The sequence below is a fragment of the Brachyistius frenatus genome, unplaced genomic scaffold (assembly GCF_029030835.1).
Source record: "Brachyistius frenatus isolate BFR_SWC_R1_liver_20210118 unplaced genomic scaffold, ASM2903083v1 Contig_23, whole genome shotgun sequence".
Lineage (NCBI taxonomy): Eukaryota > Metazoa > Chordata > Actinopteri > Embiotocidae > Brachyistius > Brachyistius frenatus.
The window spans coordinates 3,295,848-3,308,040 of NW_027210622.1; the positions used below are offsets into that span (position 1 = coordinate 3,295,848).

General features: G+C 40.5%; 1 protein-coding gene across 10 annotated transcripts in view; it reads left to right on the forward strand.

The window, feature by feature from the left end:
• The window catches only part of adgrl3.1 (adhesion G protein-coupled receptor L3.1), a 125,765-nt gene that overhangs the window by 63,639 nt on the left and 49,933 nt on the right, over positions 1–12,193 (forward strand). For all 10 annotated transcript variants that reach the window (XM_069697415.1, XM_069697417.1, XM_069697416.1 and 7 more), the window contains exons 6-7: positions 1,159–1,173; positions 2,262–3,050. In XM_069697415.1, the coding sequence (XP_069553516.1) occupies positions 1,159–1,173; positions 2,262–3,050 (804 nt within the window). The remainder of the gene's footprint in view (positions 1–1,158; positions 1,174–2,261; positions 3,051–12,193) is intronic.

Here is a 12,193-nt window from a genome sequence, read left to right on the forward strand (position 1 = left end):
TTCTCTTCTTCTCTTCTCTTCTCTTCTCTTCTCTTCTCCTTCTTCTCTTCTCTTCTCTTCTCTTCTCTTCTCTTCTCTTCTCTACTCTTCTCTTCTCTTCTCTTCTCTTCTCTTCTCTTCTCTTCTCTTCTCTTCTCTTCTCTTCTCTTCTCTTCTCTTCTCTTCTCTTCTCTTCTCTTCTACACGCTCTCCTGCCATCTCAGGGGACTAGTTCCATTCAGCAGGTCTCTAACGGTCTTGAAAGACACAAGGGCACTGCCTGCAGGATTAGGTTTCTGCCGTGTTCACATTCCACTCAGTCCCCCAGGGACCGAGGTGGAATGAAATTCATATGTTTAAGAGGTTTCGAGCAAGTGTGCACATTTCATTGCAGTGCGACATGAACAACCCTCTGCTAAAGCTCTAAGGATAGCGCTTTGAATATAATAGACAGGGAATTGGTGTTTGGGGTTGAAGCAAACCAGTGCATTCGGTATGCTCCCTCCTCCACACACAGATGCTTGCGCACTCATACACAGAGTCACACAGATTACATGACACACACATAGCATTAACTCACCCACTGTGCATCAGAAGGCATTTTAATGTGACAGTTTTGGCTGGTCCTCTGAAATGCAATCCCAGTAATCAAATCAATTTTCTGGTTTTCATTGCTCTGTTGCTATTAGCATACATTAAAGAGCTCATTATCTCAGGTTATTTTGTGTTGCTGTCTTTTGTCCTGGACTAGTGGTAGGACCACCATGGACACGATGGCTATGTGTGTTTGTGCACGTTGTCTCATGGTCCTGTGTGTTTGCTCTGAGTGTCTCCTCTCCCTCTTTTTCTGCCTGCATCACATGTTTGTCTCTGTTCCCCCATATGTGCGTGCGCAACATATGTGAGATGCAATGCTGTCAGCTAGATCGCCCATTGCGGCGCGGTCTCCTCAGACGCTTATGTAATGTTATTACCAATCACACATGGAGAGCATCCTGGCACTCTCACAAGGTTAGAATGAAATATGAGGACGATTATGGAGATCGGAGATTGTATTATCATGATTTCCTTATTATTGCATCATTAATCTATTTTTGTCTCTTGTCTCTATCTCTTTCTTTCTCTCTCTTGTTCTCTCTTTTTTTTTTCCTTCAAATATTTTGCCTATGGCTCATGCAGAAGTAGAACAAAAAGGTAAGTCTGTGAAGCAAGCACGCCCACATTCACACACGCTCAGAATCTGGGATGGGGTGTCACTTTTTGATGCTGGAGCCTGAAGCGTTTTTTTTTACCTTGTGGCAACATGACATCTCTTTCAAAGTCACTGCTGCTATATTAAGACGGCTTGATCTCAGCATATAGAGGCAATTTGGAAACACTGGTTCTCATTAGACACACTCCAGGCCCATATTATTCCATTGTATTGTGTAGAATGTCACTTAACAAACTCTCCATGGGTCGAGCACATTTATATGATGAGCCAATGAACAAAGAATTACGTTGACATTTAATATTTCAAATGCTTTCCTGTGATATGAAAGTAATGCCAGTGCTTTGAATAGCAAATGAAAATACAATCAATATTCCCAGCCTTTGAGAAGAATGGGAAAACCAGAGTGCACATCTGGCACGTATGTGTGTATCTGCTGTGCGGATGTGTGCGTATGTGACAACATTCCAGCTAAATTACAAAGGTTCCTATGACTCTGGTCGCACTGGCTTCCGAGAATTTATTACATCTCCCACATCTCTCGTAAAACATGACCGCGGTATTCCAAGATGGGAATACTGAGCACGGAGTGGGAAAAGAATTATTGTAACAACTGCAAAAACAGCAGACGATAAAAGATGTGTTCAGTCCTACAGTTGGCTGTTCTTGACAGAAATAGAAAGGGAGAGAAAGGAAGAAAGAGCTGTGAGACTAATGAGGAGCTGGGGAGGGAGGGAGAAATGGAAATAGAGGAAAAGGGTGGAAGTAGAACAAAATGTGCCATTTTCTCTTCATCTCTGAGCTGTGAGAGCAGGGTATTATCTGTTGAATAGAAGGCATGCTGTTGCTGTGCTTAAGAATGACAGGGGCTGTACAACATCCAAATCACAATATAGTAAGCTTATCATGTCATCGTCATTCACTGGTGGTTAAAGTTAAGTTAAAACACAATGTTACATTATTTATAAGCATTTATGAAAAGAAGCAAACCTTTCACAGGCACTGCCTGCAACTCTGAACAGAAAAACGCAAAAACGTTTTTAATGTGAAAATGTTGTCATTTGTTCCTCAGTATTTCTGTGCCCTGGCATTCTGCGGGGAGTATACCAAAGTGAACACCTCTTTGAGTCCGACCACCAGTCTGGTGCGTGGTGCAAAGACCCGCTGCAGGCCTCTGACAAGATCTACTACATGCCATGGACACCCTACCGCACAGATACACTGACAGAGTATTCCTCAAAGGAGGACTTCATCGCAGGCCGTCCCACCACCACATACAAACTGCCGCATCGCGTGGATGGGACTGGTTTTGTCGTCTATGACGGCGCGCTGTTCTTTAACAAGGAGCGCACCCGCAACATTGTAAAGTTTGACCTACGCACACGCATCAAGAGTGGGGAGGCAATCATCGCCAATGCCAACTACCACGATACCTCACCGTACCGCTGGGGGGGCAAGTCGGACATTGACCTAGCAGTGGATGAGAATGGACTGTGGGTGATCTATGCAACAGAGCAGAATAACGGGCGCATCGTGGTGAGCCAGCTAAACCCCTACACCCTGCGGATTGAAGGCTCCTGGGACACCACCTACGACAAACGCTCTGCCTCCAACGCCTTCATGATCTGTGGAGTTCTTTATGTTGTCAAAACCGTCTATGAAGATGATGACAACGAAGGGACAGGGAACAAGATTGACTACATGTACAGCACTGATAAGGGCAAGGAGATGACAGTTAACATACCATTCCCTAATTCCTACCAGTACATAGCTGCAGTGGATTACAACCCCAGAGACAACCTGCTGTATGTGTGGAATAACTACCACGTGGTCAAGTACTCGCTGGACTTCGGCAACAATGGTAGGTCCAACCCATAACTTACTTACTGTACTCCTTTTTCTTTTTTTTCACTCTTTCTTGTCTCTATTTTTTTCTTCAGCATTTTAAATGTAATATTAGGTATAGTAAGCAGAAAAATATGTTGGTTTGAGAACCACTATTTGTACTGGACCGGCTGTGATGTGATTTAAAAAAAAAAAATCTTCACAGGAAATCTGTGATGCTTTTAATATTCATCTTAATGATAAATGTGTTTTTTTTTTAATTTTTTTATTGTGACATAAGGGATGCTTACAGACACTAATCTTCCTCCAATAATTAATTCTACAAAATAAGTTGAAGAGGAAGAAAAAGGAAAAGCACCATCTGGGCTGTCATGGTTCTCAATTATGACTGTTTCTCCACCCGTGATATCTGCATGTTTTCAGAAGTAAAAGGCAAAAAAAAAAAAACTACAACAAAACAACTCCAATATACCTGCAGCTTGTCCTCGACCAGTGTCACAGAAATTGTGGATGCCAGCAGAGTTGCTATTTGTGAATGCGAAAAAGAGAACATAAAGACTACCTTGATCCCTGCCTTTAGAAGAATGTCTAATAATGTTATGCTGAGCCTTACATACTGTAAATGCTTCTCGGCTTTTACTGTACCACTTGACAGCTTTCTCTTTAGTTTCCCCAGCTGCTTAACAAATCATAATGCATTTATTGTCAATGGAGCCAGAAATGTCTGGAGGGAGGAGGAACTAATACTGATTTCATGCTGGATATCCGTATATGATGGCAGTCTGAAGAAACTTCAACCTGTGTTTCACCAATGGCGGCTCCTGACTAAAAACTCTCCTAGTGGTAGCGGTCAGTTCCAACCAATGTTAATTTAATTGTTTAAATATATATTTTTGGTAACTCAGATAATTATTTAAGTTCCAGGGCTAACGAATAATGTTCTTAGTAACACTGTTAACACTATGCTACATTACAGAGATAGAAAACTGCAACAATGAGCCTTTAAAATAGAACTTTTAAAAGCACACGCACAAAGCGAGCCGCCTGTCAACAACAATGGTAACGGCAAAAGCAGTAATGATTCAGAATCTGTCTGAAGCAAGGAAACTGAATATGTTATTGACGAAACAACATTATTAAAAGCCAGAGAATAAGAGGACCTGCATAAGAGGACCTGCTCCCTCCGTGTGTGTGTGTGTGTGTGTGTGTGTGTGTGTGTGTGTGTGTGTGTGTGTGTGTGTGTGTGTGTGTGTGTGTGTGTGTGTGTGTGTGTGTGTGTGTGTGTGTGTGTGTGTGTGTGTGTGTGTGTGTGTGTGTGTGTGTGTGTGTTTGTTTGTGCATGTTTGGTAGAGACAGAAACAAAGGGGGGAAGAGAAGGTCGAAGATGCACGTAATTTGGAAAGTCAAAAATGCAAGGCCTGGTATGTTGTCTTTCCAAAATCACAGCTCTTAGCCGTAGGAGGGAGACCTCTGGTTTCTGGCCAAGTGTCTTTACTCTTGCCTGGCTGGTAACTAGCCTTTAATGCCTGAACCAACTCTGCAGTGACAGGAGAGGCATAGTGTTGTAATGTTGTATGAACTGAACCTATATTCACTTTACTGGCACAGCAAACACGTTACACAACATTTGGATAACAAGTATACTAAAATTTTGGCCTTTCTAGACATTTTATGGCTGATTACAGTAGTTTAACCACCAACGTCACACTTTTCTTAAAGGGAAAGGCTTGACCAGTAACGAATGTTTCTGTCAATCTTTGTAACGTCTCTGACAATGTGCAGTTTCCGATTTCTGAGGCTTTTGTTTGTTTTGTTTTTGACTGATGTTGGTCAGCTAACACTTTACTCATTGACTATTAGGTCGATTATTTATGGGGCTGCCCTAATTTGACACATGTATTTTGTGTTTTAAAAAAAAATTATTATTACCTGAAAATGTATGAGATCTTACCACGCTTGCCTTTAAAGTAGCAATGATTGACACTTATATATTAACAATACGTCCAATAACTACATATAATGTGAGAGAATCTGTTTGTAGTGATAAAACCATAGATTATGGCCAGACATTGCAATTTACCAAGCGTTTTTTGCATTTTTCAGCACATTGTTTTGGTGTATTGTCCCACTACTGTTTTGGTTCAGTCTTCTTTTTCCACACACAGCCACCACTTTTTGGTAAAAAGCTGTGATTTAACTGCTGCATACAGTTCTAGCTTTTTAATTCACAAAACTATAAACCACCACAGAAATATTTTAGTTGGATGTTTGGTAATTCTCACAAATCTAATAAAACCTCTTGCATGGTTAAATACATCTCAGGGTACCGAATAAGGAAACAGTAATTCAGGTGAAATTACTCTTTTACTTGAATGGTCAGATATGTAGTTGGAAAACAAGTCAAATGAAAGTGAAAGTATAAAGGTTTTTGTACAGTGTCTAACCCATTTCCAACCCAGGTGTGGAGGGTCATGAATCCAGTTTGTAGGTTGACCCATTTTGATTCAACAAACAGTGAAGTGAACAAGTGTTGTGTCCGTTTGAAAGAGCTGGGGATATTGTCTAACCCATAGTGACTTTCTTTCAACTCTGGTGTAAGGTTAGTGTCCGCCCTCCCCTCCTTCTTTCCTCTGGATGGAAGGGCTTAGGTCCCTGGAGCCTGAAGGGCTATTTGCCCAGCGTAATTGCCTTTCAGCACCTTTCTATGGAGTGGTCAAGGCAGTCTGGCTGCGTGTCTTATTAAATGATGTCTGAATTAACGCATGCTCTTACACGCAGTTAGGAGGCGCAGTACAAGAAATTATAGAGAGAGGCAGCATTAAACTTGGTTTCTACCGATCAGTGTGTGTGTGTGTGTGTGTGTGTGTGTGTGTGTGTGTGTGTGTGTGTGTGTGTGTGTGTGTGTGTGTGTGTGTGTGTGTGTGTGTGTGTGTGTGTGTGTGTGTGTGTGTGTGTGTGTGTGTGTGTGTAAAGGGAGGCCATGCTGTAAAAATGTGTGCATGCCCAATGATGTGCATGCCCATGTGCTAATGTACTTACGGTAAGAGTTTGTGTTTCTCTATTCATGAATGTCCATACATGTTTATTGGTGCATGCATGAGAGTGTGGAGGGTCTCATAATGGAGCTTTGGGTGTCTCAGGAGGCTCTAAAGAGGAGATCAATGGGGATTCAATGTGGAGAATGACCTCCAGTGCAAAGCAACAAGCCAGACTGCTGACCAGTGGGCAATAAATACATACAATCAATGCTGCTACGCTCTTTTACTCTCCTCCTCGCTCCGCTCCCTCATTCAATGAAGACAAGGAATAAATTAACTACCTTAACTGCATGGTTTTCTCATTCATCAGAAAATGAGGCGGCAAGTTGATTCATTGAAGTTTTATTTTGTTGCATCCTCGTTCATTTTTTTTGCTCTTCATTCCTTCTAAACACAGAAAAAAGAAAGGTATTTCTCTGTTTAGTTTCACTTCAGATGCATTAAGCATACTGTAAGATGACTCTGGTCAAAGTTGCCGTGTTGTAGCGCTTTTTTTTTTTCTTTCTTTCTCTTCCTTTAGTCAGTTCAGGAAACAGACCAAGGAAAGGGGCCATTCTGAGGTTTACACTCATTACTGATGTAGCTTAATGCACTCCCTGTTTTTGTTTCAGCTCAAATAGACTTCTTAAGATATGAAATGAGACAGGAAATGGGCCACGGTCTTAAAAAAAAGAACGAGGTTGGCCACCAAGGACTGAGTGTATAGGGGTACAACACAGAGAGCATCAATTTCTTTGTTGTGTCTGTCCAACTGAGTAACAAAGGCAGACGGTTTAAAAGAGTTCACTTCTGATTAAACTGACTTAAGCTGTTTTGTTTTAGAGCACACATCTGAATGGGAACATAGTTACTTTGGCATACTCCAGGGATGGAAAGAGTCCTGGAAGTACTGTAATTAATTGGGTAAAAATGTACAACAAAAAAAAAGTAATAAGAAAGTCTGTTAAAATGTACTCTGAACAAACACTGAATCATTGCTTTTTAAACAGTGATGTGATTAAAGAAAAATTGTATATGAAAATCAAACCGTATGCTATATAATAGACCTTTTAAATAAGGAAAACATTTAGGCTACTCAGTGTAGTACGTTGTCGTTGTACACTGGTGAAAGAACATCACACCATGCACTTAAGGCAAAAAATAACAATAAAATCCATAAATTCCTGACCTTGTCATCTTGTGCAAACATCTGAATAGAAATTCCAAGTATACATCCATACTGAAATGGAACAAAAAATAGGTCAAATCTCTGATTATGTGGTTGCAAATAGCCGATGAAATTTTAAGATGCATATTACTTGCCCCTTATTACAGCATGAACATTAAAATACAGGATCACAAACGCTCTGCGCTCCTCAAAGTAGCTGAAGCCTGTGGAGTATAAAGATGCTTTAAGAAAGAACAGTAACAAACAGTCAACGGCAGCTGAAAGGTGGTGTACACCTCACTGAGGTCAGAAGTTCCTTATTAAATGTAGAAGTCGCAGCTGGGGTCCATCCACTGTAGCCAGCATGCATCTGTTGACACGCCACAACGTGGGTGTGCTGGATTTGCGTCACTGAGGGTGCTCATCGGACGGTGCACAGAGAGGATTGAAGCAAGATGCAATTTATGTTTTACTTATGCCAAGGTAATGCCCGTAATGATGCCATCCTTACTGTTGTACATTTATGTGTGGTTCAGCACAGCCCCATTGCTTATTCTGCCAGTAAACGTCCACACATTGAACACATGTACAGTTTCTGTAACAGGGTGGTGTCAGCTGAGTGCTGAGTGTCCTCTCTGGACATGGAGCTCTGCCCTCCGGCAGCTGCAGACACACCAGCCGCTTCTTCTCTGCTGCAGTTGATGAGTTGGCCAGTCAAACGCAATTTGTCTTTTTTTTTTCAAATTTTTTTCACATGACTTCTGTTTCTTTATTCTGCAAAGGAAGAGTCTTGAAATTCACTAAAGTGTAAAAGGCCTTTTTGAGATAAAAAAAAAAAAAAAAAAAAAAAAAAAACAACAACAATAATAAATAGATGTGTTTTTTCATTTTGACTGGGACCAGTCCTATTAACATGAAAGTCTGTCAATGAGTCAGTGAGTGATTTACTGGAAAAGTTCCCCCCTTGTTTGGCTGAATGCCACGTAACTGACTGATTAGGTCACCACTGGTTGACTGAATGGGTCAACTTCCTGTGTCCGTTTCTAATTAAAAGCCCTCCTCATATACAAGGTTTTGACCTTGCCTTGTTTCCTATGTACTCCCTTCCCTAATGTACTGGGTGTCTAACCGAAACCGTTTTGAGTGCTGAACAGTTTGTGTCTTATATGTATTAATTTGAGACCCACCTTTGCTAAATCTGTAAGACGTTTCAGCAAAGTTGCAGTCTTGGTGCTCCTCGTAAAAAAATGGTTGACACTGCTGAGAAATATTTTTTTATAAATGGAAAAAGAAGGGTTCTAGCCCTCAAACTAAAAGGTATTGAAAGACTGGATTTGACCCTGGTATTGAAAGATGTGAACATCTTTCCTGGTCCTATATATCACATCAGGTTTGCTTTAAGACTTTAAACATCACAGGGGAGAAATGAATAAAGCAGGTTTAGTTCACCTTGGGCTAACCGATGATATAAAGGTTTACTCCCATGTATTCTATCATGCCGTCGATGCAGCACGCAGCTGATAGAGGATCTTTTTGAAATGCATATTCTTTCTCCCTTGGTACTTAACAAGAAAGTGAACTGCCTCTCTACATTTATTGTCTCCCATGTCTGTTTGTGTTTCTTCTTTTTCTGTTGAATCCCCATTCTTTCTCTCCCTGTCTCTCACACAAACACATGCACTCACAATGGCAGGAATCTCAATATTTCCTCTTTCCTTCTCATACATCTTTCTCTTTTGACTCTGTCGTCCTTATCTCCCACCTAATCTGCCCTCCTTTTCTACTCACACCCTTTCCCTCATCACACAGGGCTATTTCATCGGGTGTCCTCAGATGTATATATTATAGAGGCCTGCTGAATGTCTATATAAAGTCAGAGTCAAAGTCACTTGTCTGCACATCACCCCTTTCTCCCACCCCACAATCCCCAAACGTTCTCTCATTCTCTACTGTTTATGGAGTTGTTTCATCATGTCTTCTTACATGCATATTATAGAGGCTTGCCCTACGCAAGCAGCATGGCTCCGATGAAACATTTGAATAATTTATCACCTCAAGTCTGCCTTGCCACACTTTAGAAAGTTTTCTCAACAAAGTCTTAAAATTATTCATGCTATCTGCATCTTCAGGAGGGGAGGGGCAAACAGGGCTAAAGCTGAGATGCTGCGTTCCTATCTTTGTTTTACTCGTCATCGCTCTCGTCTCATTTTCTATTGCTACCCCACTTCTCTCTATTTTTTGTTCTTTATTCTTGGTGCAAATTTCCACATGCTCAAAGTCTTACTTGTACTCTACTCCTGCTGTCTTGCTGCCCTTTAAGTTGATGATCTACTTAAAGTCTTATGTTCAAGGGAGATAAACTGACTGCATATTCGACAGGATAAAATCAGCACACTAATATGAAGTATAAAAAGAAAGACATGTAATTATGAAAGTTTCCTTAGTAACCCTGAAGATGTTTTTGTTTGTAGTATTATAGAAACAGTGTTAAAGAAGTTAATCAGATAGAGAAAAAAATACACACTGTGACTCTTGGTTCTGAGCATTTTTACTATGTAGTGACTTATGAATTAATTATCGATAACTTTTCAAAAATATCTTATGCAAGAGCATTCTCACTGTGCAAGACTATTTCAACACTTTTACACACACATGCTGTATTTAATTTGTATATTTAAAAAAATCTGTAGCCACAGTTCTTTAGCTAAAAAAATCAACCAAACCTTTGTGTACAGCTCACTTTTCTAACAATGCTGTACAAAATTAAAAAAAATATATGAACTCAAATTAAGCAGTAGCTTCTTAACAACAGCCACTGTAAGTACAGATTTGTAAATAATTCAGAGAATCCAACAGGACACTTTTTCTTTTTTAAATGCATTTTTCTTTTGGGTTCATTAAATTGAGATTTTGAATGCTTTGTCTTTAAGCATCATTTTAGTGTCAAGAGTTACAGAGATTTCAAAAAGAATTACTTCTCATTACCACTATTATTTAAGGGAGATTTTTTTTTTTTAAAAAACAATAAAAAAAAACCGTAATTATTAAATTTAATTTTCCAAAAATATATTAAAAACTGATTGATATCAACATTTTGTTCACTGGTCAGTCAAATATTGTGAGTGTCCAAAATGGTATCTCAGTTTTTAATTTAAGTAATCAACACTGGAATTATGTAATGATTTGTTATGTGCAGATGACCTTTACTTCCCTTTATGTCAGGTTACGAAAATGTAAAGGTTCACCTTTGAACTCCTAATGGCTGGAATCACAGCCATTTCCTGAGGAGGTCAAGCATGGAGTGTCTGTTGTCTTTAAGCCCTCTCCTCTCCTCTCCTCTCCTCTCCTCTCCTCTCCTCTCCTCTCCTCTCCTCTCCTCTCCTCTCCTCTCCTCTCCTCTCCTCTCCTCTCCTCTCCTCTCCTCTCCTCTCTTCTCCCCTCGGCATCAAATTGCAATCAAGAAGCAGGGCTAAGCAGTGCAGGAAATGTTCGAAACAAGCTGAAGTGGAGAGAAAAACAACAGTTAGTGGTTGAAATGAAGGCCCTCTTTCACCAGATCATTGATTAGACTAACCCTCTGCACATTTCTTGCTTGTCAAGCCAAGTCGTGCGTTTGTGTGTATGTGTGTGCACAAAGTCCGTGTTTTCGGTCCTTGAGCTGTTAACACCACTTGAGATGATTCAGCCCTTTCAAAATGAAGTCAGGTTCACTTTGAGTGTTTGATTGTTTACAAAGGGGAAATGTTCATATTTTTAAATAGCCTAAAAAAAAAATAAAAGACAAAGGCAATCGTCAAGCTTTTAATCCTAATCAAAACATTCCAACTGTGTCTTGCTGAATTACATTTTTTCATGTTAACATGTTTTATTACATAACAGATATAATCATAATTTCCACTTGTTCAGTGACACCACAATCCTGTACAAAAGTGCAATGTGAAAACACACAGTAGTAACTTTAAGACTTCAGTCTTCACTTCACTTTTGCCCTCTCTCTTGTTCGTCCTCTCCACCTGCATCCATCACCTGTTTTTCGGCCATCTCCCTCCCTGCCTATCTCCCTCTTTCCCAAATAGATTACGACACAGCCGTCTCGGCAGAAACTGAGCTCTGCTTCACAGAGTCTGCTGCACCTGTTCCTTGCCTGCAGTGTGTCCTTATCGATTAGATAGCCCCAGCCAGGCCCTCTGCGTGCATTTGGCCTCGGCACCACTTCTGCTCTGCCAAACAGCAGATGCCAAATTAAGTAGGCCTGGCCAGAACAATAGAGTGGAGGGGAAGCCCACAGCCTTGCAGGAAGTAAATAGGAATGAGAGCAGCTTGCAAAGCGTGTTACCAAAGCTGTATTGTGTTAAGTTTAAAAAAAAAAAAAAAAATTATGTATGAATTGTTAAGGTCTAAAAAGGGGCAAAGTAATACATTAGGGCAGCAACATATTGAACTGCATAGGGTCACTTGCTGGAGGTTACTGCTCTCATTCTAACACATTAACAGGATTTTTCTGTTTGCCTTTTGTGTATTCATACCAGTTGTTCTACACAAATTCATTGAATGTCTGGAACAGCAGAGGTCGCAATCCAGACTTTAAAGAAATATGCCAATGATTCCGTACATTATAAAACAGAAACACAACAAAAAAAATAGAAAATGGGTCTGTCCCATTAGCTTTTTGCTTTGAACAAGGGAACTTCCCCTGATTAGGAAAGAAGCATGTAATTGGCAAACTGGCTGCAGGTGCCTCCAACCTCAGCGGGGGATGACATGATTATGCAACAGTGCTGAGCAGCAATGTGTCTGTATGTGAAACATGAGCTGTGGAACACGATGGTGCCTGGCAGCCATTTTGAGGGAGGCTCTATTAGTTGAGGTTGTTTTTTTTTTTATCTTAAAGTATCACTGCTTTGAAGTGCTCCATTCTGTCTTATCAGCAGGCTTGAGCCACTCGCCACAAGCTCTTGATGTGTGTATTGCATC